Here is a 20,764-nt window from a genome sequence, read left to right as displayed (position 1 = left end):
AATCACAAATAGTTTTCAACAGCTACTAGATTCGTCACAAAAATTTAAGAGAGAAGATATGTCAGTATATATAGTTAAATGTCTATTGAAGTTGCAAATTAAGGTGTAAAATGCTATTAAAATCCATTATTAAACAAATAGGTAAAAAAAAAATATTGCACTCCCTATATATTTACAAATATATATTCTGTTTGCAAATTACTCATTTTGTCTAGTACCTAACTTTAGCATTACATACTATCTTATCTTATATTACTTAGTAGAGTATGTTCATATTTTTACTTTTAAGTTTTTGTTAACATAGGTAAGTACCAGTACATTTATTGGTTTAGGTAAGTGTTTGTGCATCCAAAAAGATATCAATTATTACAGTAGAAAGGAATACAAGTTATCATCTGTTATCTTAACATAATTTCGTACATTGTTTATTTATCATTATCACAATAATTTATACTAAAAGAATATTGCAATTATTCAACATTATTAAAATAATAATCAGTCACAAGCAAGCATGATTAGTGACTATCGGTGGGTCGAGCATAGAGACGACAATGAGCAATCAATTGTAATCACAGGACAATTTTTTTAAGGAACAATTACTTTACCAGGTAAGTTATATGTACCTACAGGTACTTCATACACAGACAGATTGATACCCAAATTCACTGCAATTGATTCCATCCAATTAGTAGAGGATTGTCACCACCACTGAGTTGGGAGTGGTGCTGATCTATATTGTGGTTTGAATGGTACTACCCAGATTGAGCTCAGTCTACAGTGTAACTGTTGCAAATTGGGCAGTTGAACTATCATTTTAGAATTTGGGATATAAGAACAAAGAATGTTTAGGATATTTCCAACATAAAAGAGGAATGGAACTAGAAACATGTTTATATACAATATCAGCAGTAAAACAAACGGAACACAATTCCAAAACTCTTGGGAAATCACATATTTATAGCATTGATAGTAATTGCAAATTGTCACTATATTGTTTTAAAACACATGCAGAGCCATGTGGAAAATTTGAACACAAACAGAATAATAAATCCATTGGAGTTCATATGTACTTATACAAAATAAGTGATTATATTCACAATAGTTAAAGCCAAGGACAGGTTTAAAATAAGTAAACTTTAAAATTTCATTGCCAAATTATACAATATAAATGACTATTCTTTGCATACATATAAAAAGTATACAGAGATAAATATTATTTACAGCAGTCTCACTACTATGATTAGTGAGTATTTACCACTACCAGGACCAGTGATAATTTATCTATACTACAATATCTGCACTGTCCTATACCATTTCCATTACAATAATGCTAAGATAATTGACTTTCAATTACATCCAAATTATATAGAGAGTTGATGCATCACAATTAACTACAAACAATACACCACTTATTACAAAGTTGCCAAAATCCTCGTGAAACCAATGCCGGCCCCTAACAGTGTTTGCCCAATGCCCCATATCATGGCATGGATGGGCGGCATAGTCAGATTTGCTGCGCGATATATGAAGGCGACAGCAGCACTGCTTGCCACGCCTGATGTCACTGGGCTCACAACACCCATCACTATTAAAAGGACGGGAAAGAACTTGCCATACTTGTGCTTTCTTAGGGTACCGAACGCCACGAGCGCTGCACAAGTGTGAACAAACACTGACGAACACAATGACCACAAAAACACTGGGTACCACATCTCACCAAACGTATCTAATGGATCACCGGACTTCAGTCGAAATATATCCCCGATTGAATCGAATTCTGATACTTGGAACTCAGACAACATGTCATACATGTTGTCTTAGGGATGCTGATGCTTAGAGGCATCGGGGCAGTTTTGATGGTCATGAAATATTTGTCCAAATAAAATCTCTTCTCCGACACAACTCAAACCGTCGATATTCCACAGAATATGTCATTGATCACATTGAAATTTAGCACACTTCACACAGATTTATTGTTAATCCTATTTGTTTTGCTCGAAGTAAACCCATTTTCGAATAATTTACATAAATTCATCGCACAATTTATTATCATTGCACTAACATGACATTTTGTATTGTTACAAATGTCAATCAGAATCACGTCAATCGTTGCTAGTGTTGGCCTTTGGAGAGATTATGAACAGTGGATTCGATTATTATCTTTAACGGTTTGTGATCGATTTATGAGCAATTATTGTATTGTAGCCACGGACTTAATGATTGTAGCCACAAGTGAAAAAAAAAATTGAAGTGTCTATAGGTTTTGGTGTTGTCCGGTATAATAAATCCCGTAACTTTAAACAATTTATCCTGACGCGGCTAATGATGATCCCTATGACAGTACATTTTTGTATGGAGTAACTGTCAATATTAAATGTTTTTGGACTTTTTTTGTTGCTTAAACACTTTTTTTATTTAGAAATATAACCATTAGGCAATAAAAATACGGTAAAAACCTATTTCTACAATTATTTTTTAAATTATGTCGATCCAAAAGTGAATTCGAGAAACTGTCATAGGGATCATCATTCGCCGCGTCAAGTTATAGAAGTATTGTAAAATAATTTTGATATATACTTAGAAGATTTAAAAGTCCTTTAAGCCCCCTCCAGACTATGCGAGTGAATCGCGGCGCGACTTCGCGGAGCGAACATACCGTGTCGCGACGGACGCGAAAATCCGATGCCACAATACTAATTCACCTGCGGCAACACCGAACAGCGCCCTCTATGTGGAACTGTGGTAAGTTAACCAACGTAGTAAGTTGGTGAAGCTAGATTCAGTATGGCGCGAAACGCGCTAGTTCTATAAAATGTGATATAAAGTGAGGAAGCCTACAGCTGTCCGGAATCATCTAAAGCTAAGTATTTTATTTACTTGGTGAAAGCTCGCAGTAGTGGTATGGTTTCTCTGTGCGATTATCTCCTTTATTCCTTTCTGGTTCGAGCTTGCCACGTGACCTTGACGTGGAAGCTATTGGGAGCCCATCTTAGGTAAGGCGGACTAGGGACTTATGATTGTGTAGGAGTCTGCGGCTTCGGCCGCAGATCCTCCTATATCAATGTGTAAGAGAATGGCAGGTTTAGCTGCTAGATGCTCCCCGTAAGGGGGGCGGCTACTATAGAGAAAGGCGTTAGGAGTTCTGTGGCTTCGGCTGCTAGGTTCTCCTTTATCCCCGTGTAGGAGTAAGGTGGCTCCGGCCGCTAGTTACTCCTTTATCAGCACGCAAGGGGCAGCTTCGGCTGTGGTACGCCCCCTTGAAACCAGAGAAAGGCGTTAGGAGTTCTGTGGCTTCGGCTGCTAGGTTCTCCTTTATCCCCGTGTAGGAGTAAGGTGGCTTCGGCCGCTAGTTACTCCTTTATCAGCACGCAAGGGGCAGCTTCGGCTGCGGTACGCCCCCTTGACTATACAGCTACTTAGGTAGTTGGCTTTGTGTAACCTACATCCGGCCGGGTAAGATGGGGCTCACTAGTAAGATATATAGATTTATGTGTGGAGGTTAATGGTTTGGAGAATACCATGTTCATAGAGCAATTTTACCCACAGATCTCGGGTGTCATACATTCAGCCGCCTTAAGATAAGCGAAGCAGATTAAGGCTCCTCTGGCCCAGGAGTTGAGGTGCAGAGAGAGTGAGGATGAAGAGTCCCTTATGGGATATGAAGGTATGTATGCGATGCATTCTATTTCCCAATTAGATCCCCCCTAATATAACATATATATAAGTTGCCGCCTTTCCCCTCTTTAAGGTCTCATTTATATATCGTAGGCGGCTAGGGGAGAGGCGGCCACAATGGTGGTTAATGCTGGGATTCAGCAGTTAAAGAACCAAGGCTTTGTTGAGAATAAATAATATAAAGAATGCAAAGCATACATCTTCACTATAGGCATATATGTTTACTATCGGAAATCATAGATGGCGCTAACAGTAGCGAAAACTGCGAGGTTTTATATTTTATGTGTACATTTTAAGGTGTTTTCTTATTACATCTGGTTCGATATTAATTTAGGCTTGTTTAAATAAAGAGGCTGGCATTAATATTCATCAATTGAAGATATTTTGAGTTAATAAGTCATGTTTTTATATACGTGAACGGCAGAACATCAACATTGTACGGAGCCAACATGAAGAAATTACATCGCGGTGACCGGAAGCAGTCACACGACATTTTCATAATGGATGCATTTTATTTTCCAATTAGAATGGAGTCGCAAATTAGTAAAAGAATAAACAAAGATGAATAAAAAAGGGATTGGTGCATTTGTCTATATTTATCAATTATGATATTTATTACTTTAAATTAAGTGATACACTATTGTGTAATAATGCCTTCGAGTTACCAACGTAACCGGAAAAATAGGCGGCGCGAACCGCCTAGAACAAGATGGCAGGTGTTGCCACACTAGGAAGATTATCCACCAAATCGCGGAAAATGTGCGGATTATCGGGATTCTCAAGAAAATTAAAGAAGAAAGAAAAATTATGTCGCTAAGCTGATTCAACATAGAAAAGTTATACGATAACCAATTTCCAATAAGACGCTTCAGTAGGTACGTCATAGCAAAGCGTACTTAGATATAAGTAGAAGATTTACTTTATTTTATTATACATTAGTTGTTAGAGTTGTGGATTTAATATGATTATAATAAGTAAACGTATGCGAGTCAGAATAACTAATAAGCATCTTATAAGAAACGTACGTGTAGTAGATAAGAGTTTGTATGAGTAAGCACTCTACATTTTACCTTTTATATTTACGTTATACTTTAGAACTTAAGTAGTTTTAAGAACACAAGGATGCAATCATTTATACGGAATCAACATAAAGAAGAAAGAAATTTGTTAAAGGCCCTAAATTCATTTCATATTTATCGAAATTTATGGGGTTTGAGTTGACTTTGGCAACACTGACTGTTGCAAAGTGAACGTTCCACCATTTTGAATCGTTGGCGGAAGATCTCCAAGCAGACGCGAGTTCCCCGGGAAGGTTCCTCAAATTATGCTGGTAAATATTGAGAATATTATAATTTAAAGGGCACCAACAAAGGGATAAGCGTGTAGATAGGCAAGATTGTGAAAAACTACGTATTTACTTCATAGGTACAGTGAACTCGCCGCCGCCAACCACACCGGACAAGACAACTCGGATTTGACGAAAACCCCCCTGATTAGACCTGCTATCGGACTAGACTATTTCTCGGTAAGTTTTTAAACATTTACTTCACAGTGACAGAGCTCTATTCTGTAAAACAAATGCGCGCGACGAAAATTATTTCATAGCCAAGCGATCCGACAGCATGGCGGCCATGATCATTTGGGTTTCTAACAAGAAAAGGAATCCGTTTTTAACTAAGTATCCTTCCGTATGTATGAATTATGAGTCGATTTCGTCTCCTACTTTATTGAAATAATTTCACTTTTTAGAAGTTGATAGTTGGGGACGACCGTAGACAAGAGTCAACCCTATTGTTTAGGTAACACGGCTCATATTAGTACGACTCAGTTTTAGAAATATCTAGAATTTTCCAAACAAGAGGCGAACCTTAGTAATTTTCCAAGCTTACTATAGGCCTTCTGGAATGTTATCTCGGGTTCCCTAGTTAGATAGTTTGGTATTATTACGCTACCTTATTTAAACTAAGAAAGACAATTTATCTCTTTGTGAATTGATTTACGGCGTATGTACAAAGGATTTAGTTGAGTAAGTAAACGTTAAGTAAGAAGTATAATTATATACAATATTATGTATATAGGCCTAAAGGGAACTTATACCTGATTTATTTTACATGCATTCCATATTGAAGTCCATGATTATATTATACGAAAGCAATTGTGGTGTGTATGTGTATATATAAGTTAACATCTTCTTTCCAGATTTATTGTGGTGACTTTTATGTGCAATTAGACTCATTAGATAAGTGATTCTTTGAAGTGTTCAAATAAATAAAATTAAAATGATTACTAAATAAATAAACCAAGCAAGTGAAATAAAATTAAAATTATTACTAAATAAATAAACCAAACAAGTGAAATAAAAATAAAATAATCATTAAATAGATCAATAAAACAAGTGAAATGGAAATAAACTATTAATTTTCGTTGTGCTACGAGTGAGCTTGAATCAGAGACACCAACATTAGAGGTTGTGTTGTGGCAACAGTGTATAAACGTCAACATCACTTACTGACGTCGATGACGCTTGTATTGGTGTAACCTATAAATTATAAAGATAAAACTAGACACATTTATATGTAGGTGTGTATGTTATGTTGCCTTCCACCCTTGTTTTACTCCCTCATGATATTTAAATGAAACATCGGATTATGATTGGGTCAATGGTTTCATTCATGTAATTTAATTGACTTTGATTTTTATTCTTTCTTTGGTTTCAAATTTGAAAGGATTTTAGAGATCATTAGTTAAATTTAGATTTCAATATTTTGAGATCATTAAAATAAAGAATAAATAAAATAATTTAAAATTAAACAACCTAAAGTAGTATGAAACATAGTTACTGCAAGGCAGTATTAATTAAATCTACAAGCGTAATCATTTCATACATAAGTAAATAAATAGGACTTTAGGTTAAATGGGTTTATTTCTATACGTTACAGGATTAAACAAGAAAAGAGCTTACACAAACAACATAATGGACGATTTGCTTTTAAGAAGGCTTAGGCTCATTAACGACAAACTCACCACAGACATAGAAGTTATTCCTGTTACCATTAATTCAGAGAACTTAGGGCAGGCTCAAATTACTTACAGTAAATTAGATGCATCTCTGAAAAGACTTGACAACGACTTGATGGAGTACTTTCGCTTGGCTTCGACACCTGCTTCTGATGAAATATGTTTACTGAGTGGATTGCAACTTCAAGCAGAGGAGACTTTGGCTGAACTTAAAGTGAAGATCGATCAAATAACTTTGAAAAGCAACGCTACAGAGAAACCTCCGGAAGCGAATGCCTCGTGCCGACTCCCTAAACTTCAGCTGCCGGTGTATAGTGGAGACGTGCTCTTTTGGTGTGAGTTCTGGGACTCCTTCAAGAGCAACATTGATTCAAGAAATCTGCCTGATGTTGACAAGCTCTCCTATCTTAAAGCCTCGGTGACGGGAGATGCCAAGAAAGCCATAGATGGTCTGTCAACTACTAATGCTAATTATAGAATAGCCATATCGATCCTAAAGGAGCGTTTCGGCAAGACCTCTCATCCCATTGACGCGCATTATGCAACACTATATAAGGTTAAGATGGCCAAAAGCACCGCTGAAGACTGTAGAAAGACATTCAACGAAGTTGAACGAAATCTCAAAATTTTGGAATCATTAGATGAAAACATCAATCACAATCATCTTCGTTTTATGTTGCTGGAGAAATTTCCACCCGATCTAGTTTACGAAATTAAGCTGAAGGTTAATGATGATTCTATACAAGAAATCAGGAACCAATTAGATAGAATTATTACCGCAAAAGAGGATGCTGAAAGGATTTCAGGAAGAAAACGCACGCATGAAGCAGAAGATAGTACAGTCGGAACTCTACATATAAATGTGAAACGTGCAAGAAGCGCATATCAACCCAAACAGCAGCAAGGTCCCCCTAAGAAACAAAATCCTCAAGGAGGTTTTGATAGAAGACCGGAAAGGAAGAATAAGTTTGATAGTATTAATAAACCCAATAAATGGAACAGACCAAAACAAACTCCGACTTCTAACAAGGATCAACCAGAACCTCAGCAGGGCTCTCCGAAGGGGAGAACAGCGTGGACATGCATCTTTTGCAAAGGTGATCATTACAATGATAAGTGCTCTGAAGCTACTACCTTAGCAGAAAGAAAGAAACGACTTGGAAAGAAATGCTTCATGTGTTTGAAGTTAGGCCACTTTATAAAAGACTGCAAGAACAAACGTAAGTGTAGCATTTGCTGTAGTGAGACACCGCATAACAGAGCTTTATGCCATTTAAATTTTCAGAAGAATACTGCAATGAAGAAACAGTCCTGACGGTTCTAGGAAAGGGATTCACTACTTTTCAAACTTCTGTCGTTAGGGCTAACCCCCTAGATAATAAAAATAAACAATATAAATATAGACTTCTTTTAGATCCAGGCTCTCAGCGCTCCTACGTCACATTTCAAACTGCCAAGGAATTGAAGCTTCCCATTGAAGAGGAAAGTCATTTAACTATATTTACCTTCGGTGAAGATCCTCCTAAAGAAATACATAGTCCAATAGTTACTTTACAATTGCTGTCAAGGACAAATAAGAAGATAGTTATACAAGCCAACTGCGTTGAACGTATTTCAAGAGGATACATACCCACTGTCAAGTTGAAGGACTTACCGGAGTCATATATACTAGCGGATGACGGCTCGCTAAGCGGACAGGTGCAGATTCTGGTTGGAAACGAGTACTACTTCAACCTAATTTACGAGAAGAAAATACAATTGGGTAGTAACCTGTTCCTGGTCGATTCTGCCCTTGGTTGGATAATAAGTGGTAGAACAGAACCACAGCTTAGTGACGAGCCCTATGTAGTGACTTACGCTCAGACTTGTATAGAAACGAAGCTTCATCAACCTGACCCACCCCTTTGTGATGGAGACATAAAGAGCCTCTGGGAACTAGAATGTATAGGTATTAGTGATTCACCGAAAGCAACTAGAGAAGAAGAAGCAATCAAGTATTTTAATAATACCACTCTAAAATTAAATAATCGTTACACGGTAAGCTGGCCGTGGATAACTTACCCACCGGACTTACCCAATAATTATGGAATGGCTTTTGGTCGCTTATCAAGCTTATTGAAGCGTATGGATCAAGGCACGTTGTTATCATACGATGATACGTTTAAACAACAATTAGATAAGGGTATAATAGAAGTTGTACTTGCTTCAAGAACGTCAACGGATAACGTAGTTCACTACCTACCCTTCCATGGAGTATGCCATCGAGGGAAACCTATGAGAATAGTTTATGATGCTAGCTCCAAGAGCAGCAAAGACACCAAGAGTCTGAACGAATGTTTATACAGAGGACCACTCATGTTAGAAGACCTCACAGGTTTACTCATTAAATTTAGAACTCATCAGATAGGACTAACCTCGGATATTGAAAAGGCGTTCTTACAGATGGCGTTACACGAAAAGGATCGTGACGTAACCAGATTCCTGTGGCTCAAAGATACCTCTAAACCGATATCTCAAGACAACCTATTACACCTTAGGTTTTGTAGAGTTCCATTTGGCGTCATTTCGTCACCGTTTTTGCTTAATGCAACAATCAAACACCACCTGTCTAGTGCGGAACATCAACAAGTCAGACTAAAAGCAAATGACATATATGTGGACAACTTTGTTTCGGGTTCCAGCACTACAGATGAAGCGATGGAGCTCTACAGAAATCTAAAAGGATCTTTTCAAGATATTTCAATGTCACTCAGGGATTGGAGCTCAAATTCTCGAGAATTTATGAAGAAAGTTTCTGATACATGTAAAGAAGATAAAGTAAAGGTACTTGGTTTAGAATGGGACATTAAGAAAGATACTCTTCAGTTGAAACCTAACTTGCAAGAGGAAGCAGTCACAAAAAGAGGAATACTGAAGACTATTGCATCAATCTATGATCCATGTGGTTATGCCGTGCCCTATACTCTATCATCTAAACTCTTTCTACAAGGACTCTGGAAGGCTGGAGTGTCGTGGGACTCGCCATTGTCAAGCGAACTAACAGAAGAGTGGAACGTCATCAGACAGAACTTAGAAGCCATTAGGGAAGTGTCAGTGAACAGATGCTACATGAAGACACCAGTGGGAAAAGGCTACCAACTACACTGTTTCACTGACGCCTCCCTACAGGCTTATGCAGCATCAGTCTTTTTAGTTTGCGGCTCGGGGAAAAGCTTCATCATTGGTAAATCCCGTTTAATACCAAGTAAAGATCAGGAGAGTCTCAAGATACCCCGTCTTGAACTATTAGGAGTACTGATTGGCAGTAGATTGATAAAGTTCGTTCTTAAATTCTTCCAGCAGAAGATAGCAAGGCAAGTCTTATGGACCGACAGCCAGATAGTCATAGAATGGTGTAAATCTGACAAACTATTACCACCTTTCGTTGCCAGGAGGATAGAAGAGATCAGAACAAATAAAGATCTGGAAATCAGATACCTTCCAACAGACCTAAATCCAGCAGACGTAGGCACCAGACCCACCTGTTCGAGAGAGGACGGGGAGAAATGGCTGAGTGGTCCACAATTTATAGTAGAAGATCCGAAGACGTGGCCAACTACATCCGGCAGTGGACCCACCAGTTCTCTCTTGACTGGGGAGGGTCTTGGGATCCAAGAAGATGAAGAACTGATGGAAATAGATGATCCAGATATACCTAATGTTAACCCGGTGGAAACGGAAGATGGCACAACTGCAAAAGAGATAATAAATCAAGAGAATGGTCAGATGCCAGACAATAAGTTTCAAAAATTGAAAGAAATTCAATCAGAGTATTTTCCTCTAGAAGTAGAGGGAAAAGTAACTAGTTTAAGTTTGAATTTAGGCATATTTAAAGATATAGATGAGTTACTGAGGTGCAAAGGTCGTATGAAACACACAAACTGGTCATTTGACAAACGCTATCCTATACTTATTCCAAAAAATTCAGATTTCACCAACGAAATTATAATAAAGACTCATCAAGAAAATAAACATGTTGGAGTGAGTCACACGTTAGACAAGATAAGGGAAACATACTGGATTCCACAAGGAAGAAGCCAAGTTCAAAGGATCCTGAAGAAATGCCCTGAATGTATGAGACATGACGGAGGGCCATATAGACTACCGGAAACTCCTGCTTTACCGAAAGAGAGAGTCAACTATAGTTCTCCATTTACATACGTTGGTACCGACTACCTGGGACCACTTCTAGTTAACAATGGGAATGGCAATTGCAAAAGGTGGATTAGCCTATATACATGTTTGGCTGTAAGAGCCATTCACCTAGAAGTTGTAAAGGACCTAACAGCGGAAGAAGGTTTATTGGCCTTACGCAGGATGATTTCAGCAAGAGGAGTGCCTATCTTGATAACGTCTGACAACGCAGCTCACTTTAAGTTACTCTCGGAGATTCTTCAGAATCCATACTGCGTAGATAAAGAAATAAAATGGAAATTTATACCACAGTTAGCACCATGGCATGGAGGATTCTACGAGAGATTAGTCGGATTGGTTAAGAACTGTACGAAGAAAACTTTACAGAAACATTTATTGAATGACAGCCAGCTGGTTACAGTGGTTAAAGAAATAGAAGCGGTTCTTAACACAAGACCTTTAACTTACGTGGACTCGGAGCCTGATCATGTATTAAAACCTTCAGATTTTCTTACCATGGGAAAATGTATCATTATGGAAACGTCAGGAAAGGATCCTACTACGTCACAAGGAACGGTGACTAAAGACAATTTAATTAAAGGTTGGAAGAAAGCACAGATAATTCTAAGAGAATTTAAAGAGATGTTCGAGAACCGGTATCTCCTAAATTTGAGAGAAAGATATTCCCACCATCCTAAAGAACCTAGGGTAATATCCAAGTTGGCTCCAAAGATAGGTCAAATCGTGCAGATCAAAGGTGACACGAAGAACAGAGTCAATTGGAAAGTTGGGAAAATAGTATCTTTAAGAAAAGGCGCCGACGGTTTATGTAGGGTTGCCACGGTACGAGTAGGAGATACAGAGTATACAAGATCTATCGCGCATCTCTACCCGTTAGAGATCGAAGATGGAGAAGAACAGTGTAAACAAACATCATCTTACGACGAAAGCGCAGAAGAACCTCTGCAACTTCCTAATCTACCCCGTTCGTCACGCAGAGATGACATGACGGTGGATTCCGTCAACGATGTTGCCGAATCCGAGTCTCTTTCTGAGCAAAGATGCACGCAAGCAGTCAGAGATAAGCCAGAAGAAGAAGTACAACCTTATGCCTCGCCAGTAGAGGGAAGGAGTTCCTCTCAACGAATCCTAGAGCCTATGTATAGTGAGTCAAACGAGCCTAAGCCTAAGTCTATGTCCGAACCAGAACCGTTCGCGGTCGTCGACCTCGAATCTTACGAGCACACTAAGCCAGAATCACACAACCTGGAGGAGGTTACGCTAGGCAACGAGTCAAGACCTAAGAGAGCCGCAGCTCTTCGAGCCCTTGAGAAGATCAAAGAATGGACCAGCAATCTAGTCGCCCTATTCCTGCCTGTGTTGGGGAGTGTCGCGACGGACGCGAAAATCCGATGCCACAATACTAATTCACCTGCGGCAACACCGAACAGCGCCCTCTATGTGGAACTGTGGTAAGTTAACCAACGTAGTAAGTTGGTGAAGCTAGATTCAGTATGGCGCGAAACGCGCTAGTTCTATAAAATGTGATATAAAGTGAGGAAGCCTACAGCTGTCCGGAATCATCTAAAGCTAAGTATTTTATTTACTTGGTGAAAGCTCGCAGTAGTGGTATGGTTTCTCTGTGCGATTATCTCCTTTATTCCTTTCTGGTTCGAGCTTGCCACGTGACCTTGACGTGGAAGCTATTGGGAGCCCATCTTAGGTAAGGCGGACTAGGGACTTATGATTGTGTAGGAGTCTGCGGCTTCGGCCGCAGATCCTCCTATATCAATGTGTAAGAGAATGGCAGGTTTAGCTGCTAGATGCTCCCCGTAAGGGGGGCGGCTACTATAGAGAAAGGCGTTAGGAGTTCTGTGGCTTCGGCTGCTAGGTTCTCCTTTATCCCCGTGTAGGAGTAAGGTGGCTCCGGCCGCTAGTTACTCCTTTATCAGCACGCAAGGGGCAGCTTCGGCTGTGGTACGCCCCCTTGAAACCAGAGAAAGGCGTTAGGAGTTCTGTGGCTTCGGCTGCTAGGTTCTCCTTTATCCCCGTGTAGGAGTAAGGTGGCTTCGGCCGCTAGTTACTCCTTTATCAGCACGCAAGGGGCAGCTTCGGCTGCGGTACGCCCCCTTGACTATACAGCTACTTAGGTAGTTGGCTTTGTGTAACCTACATCCGGCCGGGTAAGATGGGGCTCACTAGTAAGATATATAGATTTATGTGTGGAGGTTAATGGTTTGGAGAATACCATGTTCATAGAGCAATTTTACCCACAGATCTCGGGTGTCATACATTCAGCCGCCTTAAGATAAGCGAAGCAGATTAAGGCTCCTCTGGCCCAGGAGTTGAGGTGCAGAGAGAGTGAGGATGAAGAGTCCCTTATGGGATATGAAGGTATGTATGCGATGCATTCTATTTCCCAATTAGATCCCCCCTAATATAACATATATATAAGTTGCCGCCTTTCCCCTCTTTACGGTCTCATTTATATACCGTAGGCGGCTAGGGGAGAGGCGGCCACATACCGCGACGTTGACGTAGACTCCATACTCGCACAACTTCACGGCGATTTCGCAGTTTGGTTCGCGGCAAGATGGCGCCGAAGCATCAGCTGATCGGATTTAGTTTGCGGCAAGGCACTGATTCAAACTGGGAACTGTCAAATTGATTTTTGGTTGATCAAGTTCGCACCCAATATAACCAAGTAGCCGCCATAGAAGGTTATGACAGGAGGCCTACCGCGAAAATCGAAGTTCGTCAATTGCGGGCATTTTTCTCAGTCACTCTAATTACGTCTTAGTGAGAGTAAAAGAGAAAGATCCCCGCAATTTGCGAATTTCGATGTTCCCGGTAGGCCCCCAGTTCAGTTTAACCGACTCGTGAGCGAATTGCGGCGCGAAGCGATCGCGAGTGTGGAGTCTTGTAAGTTCGCGCTTGGCGTCTCCTTTGACACGGGCCAAATACCAACAAAAAACGGAGAATAAGGCGCGATCTGAGAAATCGACGCGAGGGCCCTCCACACTCGCGTTCGCGGCTTCGCGCCTTGATTCGCGCTCGAGTGTGGAGAGCCCTTTAGATGGTGTTAAAAATAATTAAAGGAACACGATAAAACATTTAAAAATGTTGCTAATATTTATGAAATTTAGCAATTTCTTTTAAATTCTAGTCGACTCTATAGTCGTGTAGAAGTTATTGTGGATTTTTAAGATTTATTAATATAGCAACACAAGGGAAGGGATTGTTGGTTGAATATAATATAATGAAGTTAGCATACAATGAATATAAGAGTGTTTGTATTGTGGACTAAAACAATCATATTTTGTGAATATTACTCTACCTCAGAATATAACATATAAAGAATTTGCAAGTTAATTCGTCGTTTCATCATTAATCAAGGTAAGATTTCTATTTCTGTCATTAGAAAATTGTTGTTCCTCAAGAATATGATGACAATATTCAATGATGTGAAGTTAGCGAGCTTCACTGACAGTATTCCATCCATCGTAAAAGAAACATTGTGGTGTTATCCTCATAACCTATATTTTGCTCGCCTCGTGATATATAAGTAAAGAGGAAGGTTTGAACATAATTAAAGGCGTTCTGTGCAACTTCTACAATGGGTAAAGTGCGGTCCGCACCCGGGGCTCCTCGGAAGCAGGGGTTCAACAAGTCTGGGCACTCCATGAATCCCGACAGACCTACGGAAGGTCTGAAGGGTGTCGGAAATCCCAGAACAAAAGGTACCATCAAAAGGTTGCAGATGTACCGTAATTTTAAAGCTAAAAGGGATAAAACGGGGAAAATCTTGACTCCAGCGCCATTTCAAGGCTGGCTACCGTCGGGCACTCGCGCTCGCGTTGAACCTAACCAAAAGTGGTTCGGTAACTCTCGTGTCATCTCACAGAACGCTCTGCAGAAGTTTCAAGAGGAGTTTGGAGCTGCAGTAAAAAATCCGTATCAAGTTGTTATGAAGCCTACTAATTTACCCATCACATTACTCAATGAAAAGGCCAAGCAAGCCAGAGTACATTTATTAGACACTGAAGGCTTTGATAAAACATTTGGCCCAAAGAAACAAAGGAAACGTGTAAATCTTAAGTTTGGTGACCTTGATTCACTGTCAAAGGCTGTTGAAGAGAACACTGAGAAATATGATGAGAGCAAAGATATAGATAGGGTGCGAGAAGACACGGGTGTTAGAGAGGGACAAAGGGACTGGGTGTTTGGAGCCGGTATGAGCAAGAGAATTTGGAATGAGCTGTACAAAGTAATTGATTCATCTGATGTGTTGTTGCAAGTTTTAGATGCCCGTGACCCAATGGGGACTAGGAGTCCCTTTGTTGAAAACTTCCTGAAAAAAGAAAAGGCTCACAAACACTTAATTTTTATTCTGAACAAAGTAGATTTAGTACCTAATTGGGTAACACAGAGATGGGTGGCTATTCTCAGTGCAGAATATCCAACTATAGCTTTCCATTCATCATTGACACATCCCTTCGGAAAAGGTTCACTGATCAATTTACTGCGACAGTTTGCCAAGTTGCACATTGATAAGAAGCAGATCAGTGTTGGACTAATTGGCTATCCAAATGTTGGGAAATCCTCTGTGATCAATACCTTGAGATCAAAAAAAGTATGCAAAGTAGCTCCCATAGCTGGTGAAACTAAAGTATGGCAGTACATCACACTGATGAGGAGAATATTCTTGATTGACTGTCCTGGAGTTGTTTATCCATCAGCTGAAACAGACACAGAAAAGGTATTGAAAGGTGTTGTTCGAGTAGAACTGGTACAAAACCCTGAAGATTATATTGAAGAGGTTCTAAAAAGGGTAAGGAAAGAATATTTAATAAAGACATACAAGGTTGATGGTTGGGAGACTGCAACAGAATTTTTAGAAAAGATGGCTGCGAGGACAGGCAAATTGTTGAAGAAAGGAGAGCCTGATGTCAACCAAGTTGCAAGGATGGTGCTTAATGACTGGCAAAGGGGCAAGTTACCATTTTATGTTGCTCCTGAAGGATTTGAAGTTCCTCTGTCAAAGCAGCCTAACAATGAAATACCCAAAGAAAACCCTACAGTTGCAGAAAAGAAGCTTGAAGAAAATACTACAGAAGTAGCTACTGAGCCTAAAGACAATGAGAAGGAAAATGAAGAAAAGAGTGTAATATCTGTCAATAATTTGATTATAGCTCAAGACTTTGCCAAAATTCGAGTTGGTCTTAAATTTGACAATGATGAAGATGTAAAACCACTTGAAGCTATAGACATTCCTGAAGAACTAAAAGATATTGATGCTAAAAGTGACAATGAAGAAGTCCAAGATGGTGAAGATCAGAATGACGATGGTGATGATTCCTCTGACATCAGTGACTTTTACAGCAATGATGAGAAGGAATGTAGTGATGTTGAAGATTATTTGACTAATGACCCAGAAACAGTCAAAAAGATGAGGCGCAAGAAACTAGAAGCAGCAAGTGGTGCTTTCACAGTGGAAGAAGTGGGTAAAGTAGGTAAGAAACGCAAGGGAGCACAAAACGATGTTACTGCAAAGAAGAAGAAATTGACTGCTAAGGAAAGACGCGCTCTTGACAGAGCTCAACGCCGAACTAAGACAGGAAGCAACTTTTATGAAGTCTCTAATGTTAAGAATAGGAACAGGGATAAAAAGAAACCTGAAGTTTAAACTGACATCTGTAATAAATAAATTATTTTAATAACAATTATGTATTTAATTGCTTACATACATACCTACACATCTATACTTCTTGCTTACATACATATCTATACTTCAACATTATTTCAGCGCGTAGAAGCTCGATTCAGCATAATTTAACGTAATAACGTAAAATAACATAAATTAACGCACGTCATGGGGCCGACTGTGTACAACCGACTGCCGGGTCATGTCACGAATGCGCCGTCATTAATTAATTTTAAAATGCAACTGAAAAAATGGCTTATCGAGCACACTTTTTATAGCTTTAATGAGTTTTTAGAGTACAAAACAAGTACCTAAAAACTTAGATTTAATATTAATTTTATTTTTTTATTATTATGTAAAATATTACAAATCATGTTTTATAAATAATTAATTTTAAATAATATTGTGACATATAATATGAATTATTATGAATAAATATATGAATATGAATATGAATATAATTTTTAGTGCAGTCAAAGCCCATGCTTAGTCAGATGCTTTCTTTAAAAGTCTGATATTTCATAGTAAGCATGTATATGTTTGTATGAGACATGCCCAAAGCACTTTAGTGCTTCAGGCATGTTTGCAGAGGTTAGGCGTAAAAGAATAGCATCTGCTGAAGCGCGTGCGTGGCAACAGCCTCCTAAGGATTTGGAGGAGGTTGAGGTGGTGATAGGCAGGGCTAAATAATCCATCTTGTCCCGTGTTCTTCTCTGCACGCAGTGATGTTTATGTAGTAAATAGTTATAAGTGTTTTTATGTAAGTACAGACAGCATCAAAAGTAGCAAATCAAACAAGGTGTCAAAACTATCATTCTGTATCAGCTTAACAAGAAGTGATGGTTCTATATGTAGAACAATAAAGACTGTCAGAGATATACTTAGGAACGTGAATTTTAGAGATTTATCTATATTTGGAAAAGTTATCCGAAATACTTTAATCATCTGTTACTATTGATGCTGACTGTACTAACATAGGATGCAGTTTTTTCTGATTAACTAACAATATATGGATCGGATGGTGGATATTTCAATAAACAAATTTAAATTTTTAGTTTAATAAGTTACGATGCACACAAACAAACTTAAAAAACCGAAAGGAAAAATAACAGTCTAGTGTTTGTTGTAATCACACTAAAAAAAAAAACCATTAAGCCCTTTAGTAACTCTATAGGTATTTTTTTTACAATTTTGTATAAATCATAAAAATTTAGATACTCTTTATAAAATGACATTGAATTTTATATTTCAGATGTCGTCCGGAAGTGACAGTGATGAAGAGTATGTACCAGGTGAACCTGAACAGGTTTCCGAAGAAGGCTCTGCTGATGAAGAGACTGATCTACAATATGAAAAAGAACATGATATCAAGACTAAGAAAAGGAAAGCCGCAGAAGAAAGCAAAAATAAAAAGAAAAGGCGGACCAGAAATGCCGTAAAAGAACCCATACCTGAACCGGAAGAAAAAGAACCAGAGACAAATCTAGATCCTGAAGAGGAGAAGAAAAGGGAGGAAGATCTATGGGCTAAATTCTTAGCAGGCACAGGATCCGCTTCTAAAGCTCCTGCAAAAGAAACACCAGCGAAACAAGCAGAAAAAAGTGAAACACCTAATAAAGTGGCAGAACCTAAACCACAAGCTAAAACAAGTAGTATCCAAGATGAGATTAAAGCTAGAGAGCAGAGGATATTCCAGTTTGCTGGCGAAACTATTGTTGTTGAAAACAATATCATTAAAGAGAAAATTAAAACTGCAGAAGCTCCTGCTACAGGTGATTGTTTAAATTAGACTTACAAGTATATTATTATATATAATTACAGTTATATAACATACAACTTATATAAGTATTTGTTTTTATATGTATTTTATATAACTTATGTACAGTCAGCGTCAAATATTTCGTAGCAGTCAAAGTGGCCAAATAGTTCGGTACACCATACTAAATATATGGTGTACCGAACTATTTGGCTACTTTGACTGCTACGAAGTATTTGACGCTGACTGTACCTAATCGTTTACCTGATAATTAAGGCATAATTAGGCTATTAATTGTACCTATCATGAGATTTATGGGCGTATTCAGCATTTGGAATAGTTTTCATAATAAAAAAATTGATTAGGTGAAGTTGGAGAGGGGTTGCGAAGATAGGTTATTTTACTTTATTTTTACTTGTAAACTATTTTCTCAGCTCTTTTATTGTAATCTATTTGAAAAAATATTATTTTAATATTTTATTTGAGTGAAGTTGACCAACAGCGACCCGGGTATGTCCTTAAACTACGTCCAAAAGAGAGGTATGGGCAATGTGAATGTCATCTCGCCTTGTGTGGTAGGGCACAGCACAGCAGATGTCATTCCAGATCTAGAGCAGAGCCCAACTGGGGAAGTACCTCCACCTTACAGAAAACCGCAGCCAAATAACACTTGACCCTACTCATAGTGTTGTGTTCCTGCCGGTGAGTAAGGTTGCCAGAGCTCAACGAGGGGGGTGGGGTTAGGGTCGGCAACGCGCATGTAACTCCTCTGGAGTTGCAGGTGTACATAGGCTACGGAGACTGCTTACCATCAGGCAGGCCGTATGCTTGTTTGCCACCGACGTACTATAAAAAAAAAAGCGAAGTTCGGGACCCCTACGGTAGATACTCTTGCCAACCCTGTATTTCGATGAATCGCAACATTGGTAACGTAGTAATTACATGTTGTTTTCAGTAAGCAAACTCCTCCCGCAGCGGAGCCGCGGCTCGGGCGGCCTGGCTGACGTACTCGGACAACTGAACAAGAAGAACAGCCTGTCCACGCTCGAGAAGTCCAAGCTGGACTGGGAGACCTACAAGAAAGATCAGGACATCAATGAGGAAATACAGAGTCACAATAAGGGGAAGAATGGGTAGGTTTTACTTATTGAACTTTCTTGATTGGTGGCCTGGCCGACATACTCGGACAACTGAACAAGAGCAGTCTGTCCACGCTGGAGTCCAAGCTGGGCTGGGAGATGTACAAGAAAGATTAGGGAGGTGATTTTTTAATTTTGAGCGCTCGATTTCGACACTAGAAAATCTGTGGAAAACGGCGAAATGATATGTGTAAAATACGTTAGATAGAAATTGGGAATCATCCTTAGGGGTGGCAACACCAAGTATTAATTTAATACAGATAATTTATATTGTGCTAAAAAATGACTCATGATTCTTAACTTTCCCGATTTCTTTTTGGCACATTATGCGACTACTTTTTAGTGTGCAGATTCGAAATTTCATTGAATTTACCAATTTTCTAATGCGTTACATTATAAGCTCTCAGTTGATACCTACATTTTCAGATTCGGGTATATAATTACAAAGATATTGGGTGCGGACGAAAAAATGCAGTGATGCAATACTTTTGCACGCGAGTGTAGTGGTATTGACTTCTCGTTTTCAATTCTATTAATATAATTTAAATACCTAGTAGTGGAGATATTATCAAAGTGAGAGCACGAAATCGAGTAACCTAAATTTAAAAAATCGGCGCCCAGGACATAAATGAAGAAATACAGGCACAATAGGGGGGGGGAATATGAGTAGGGTTTTCTTCAGGGTTACATATTTAATTACTGTCTGAAATTATAAATATGTTAGTAATTAATAGTAATATGGGTAGTAAGGATGTAAGTTTGAAATGAAGCAATTTCAAATGAGTGGCAATGTTGCACAAAACATGTGAAGGGAAATTTTTAAGTTTGCTAAAAACAAAAAGTGGTTTTAGTGCTACTTCTGAGCATTAACACACTCTAACCTTTCATTTCATGTGTTACAAAGGGATAAAAATATGTAAACACGCACAAAGTACTCAAGTGTATAAGGATGTCTACGTAAGCGTATTTTTTCCTTTTGTCAATGCACTATCCTACGCACGCACTACGGTACTTGTAAAATTTACTTTAAGGTGTTTACAACAAGATAGACAATCAAATGTACAAAAACAGTGAACAATCTAAGATAAAATAGCATTGTACTAATTTACTTTCACAGTTACCTGGACCGTCAAGACTTTTTGGAACGCGCAGACCACCGCCAGTACGAGATCGAACGCGACATGCGCCTCAGCCGCCGCAGCAACCGATAATTCTGCATGCCATTTTACCCGATTACCTGATACCAACGCTTACTCAAATAAATGTTAGTCGTAAAACTGTCTTTCATTTTTAGCTTCA

At 38.9% G+C, this 20,764-nt stretch overlaps 5 protein-coding genes across 5 annotated transcripts; 4 read left to right on the top strand and 1 right to left on the bottom strand.

Annotated features, from left to right (window-relative positions):
* Positions 1-4,173, bottom strand: LOC133523448 (transmembrane protein 170A). Its single transcript, XM_061859032.1, has one exon. The coding sequence runs from the start codon at positions 1,809-1,811 to the stop codon at positions 1,413-1,415; it is 399 nt and encodes a 132-aa protein (XP_061715016.1). The 5' UTR covers positions 1,812-4,173; the 3' UTR covers positions 1-1,412.
* Positions 4,174-4,449: 276 nt separating this feature from the next.
* Positions 4,450-9,386, top strand: LOC133523873 (uncharacterized). The gene is made up of 4 exons (XM_061859627.1): positions 4,450-5,200; positions 6,615-7,913; positions 7,979-9,162; positions 9,375-9,386. The coding sequence occupies exons 2-4, from the start codon at positions 6,650-6,652 to the stop codon at positions 9,384-9,386; spliced, it is 2,460 nt and encodes an 819-aa protein (XP_061715611.1). The 5' UTR covers positions 4,450-5,200; positions 6,615-6,649.
* LOC133523447 (uncharacterized) lies at positions 9,358-13,590 on the top strand. The gene is made up of 2 exons (XM_061859031.1): positions 9,358-12,338; positions 13,143-13,590. Coding segments are annotated over exons 1-2 (2,949 nt in total). The 5' UTR covers positions 9,358-9,390; the 3' UTR covers positions 13,144-13,590.
* A 513-nt stretch (positions 13,591-14,103) lies between these two features.
* Positions 14,104-20,742, top strand: LOC133523443 (craniofacial development protein 1). Its single transcript, XM_061859023.1, has 4 exons — positions 14,104-14,262; positions 17,823-18,342; positions 19,282-19,459; positions 20,583-20,742. The coding sequence occupies exons 2-4, from the start codon at positions 17,823-17,825 to the stop codon at positions 20,674-20,676; spliced, it is 792 nt and encodes a 263-aa protein (XP_061715007.1). The 5' UTR covers positions 14,104-14,262; the 3' UTR covers positions 20,677-20,742.
* Positions 14,346-16,589, top strand: LOC133523439 (nucleolar GTP-binding protein 2). The gene has a single exon (XM_061859018.1). The coding sequence runs from the start codon at positions 14,483-14,485 to the stop codon at positions 16,550-16,552; it is 2,070 nt and encodes a 689-aa protein (XP_061715002.1). The 5' UTR covers positions 14,346-14,482; the 3' UTR covers positions 16,553-16,589.
* Positions 20,743-20,764: the final 22 nt, after the last annotated feature.

The sequence above is a fragment of the Cydia pomonella genome, chromosome 12 (genome assembly GCF_033807575.1).
Source record: "Cydia pomonella isolate Wapato2018A chromosome 12, ilCydPomo1, whole genome shotgun sequence".
Lineage (NCBI taxonomy): Eukaryota > Metazoa > Arthropoda > Insecta > Lepidoptera > Tortricidae > Cydia > Cydia pomonella.
Note: the sequence above shows the minus strand (reverse complement) of the source record. Positions and strands in the feature narration are given on the sequence as shown.

Bases quoted from the DNA above. Each gene is read 5' to 3' on its own strand.
- LOC133523448 (XM_061859032.1), bottom strand. From the start codon at position 1,811: ATGTATGACATGTTGTCTGAGTTCCAAGTATCAGAATTCGATTCAATC.
- LOC133523873 (XM_061859627.1), top strand. From the start codon at position 6,650: ATGGACGATTTGCTTTTAAGAAGGCTTAGGCTCATTAACGACAAACTC. The intron at 7,914-7,978 runs GTAAGTGTAGCA...TTAAATTTTCAG, and splicing joins AAAAGACTGCAAGAACAAAC to AAGAATACTGCAATGAAGAA.
- LOC133523439 (XM_061859018.1), top strand. From the start codon at position 14,483: ATGGGTAAAGTGCGGTCCGCACCCGGGGCTCCTCGGAAGCAGGGGTTC.
- LOC133523443 (XM_061859023.1), top strand. From the start codon at position 17,823: ATGTCGTCCGGAAGTGACAGTGATGAAGAGTATGTACCAGGTGAACCT. The intron at 18,343-19,281 runs GTGATTGTTTAA...TGTTGTTTTCAG, and splicing joins TGCAGAAGCTCCTGCTACAG to TAAGCAAACTCCTCCCGCAG. The intron at 19,460-20,582 runs GTAGGTTTTACT...TTACTTTCACAG, and splicing joins CACAATAAGGGGAAGAATGG to TTACCTGGACCGTCAAGACT.
- LOC133523447 (XM_061859031.1), top strand. From the start codon at position 9,391: ATGGAGCTCTACAGAAATCTAAAAGGATCTTTTCAAGATATTTCAATG.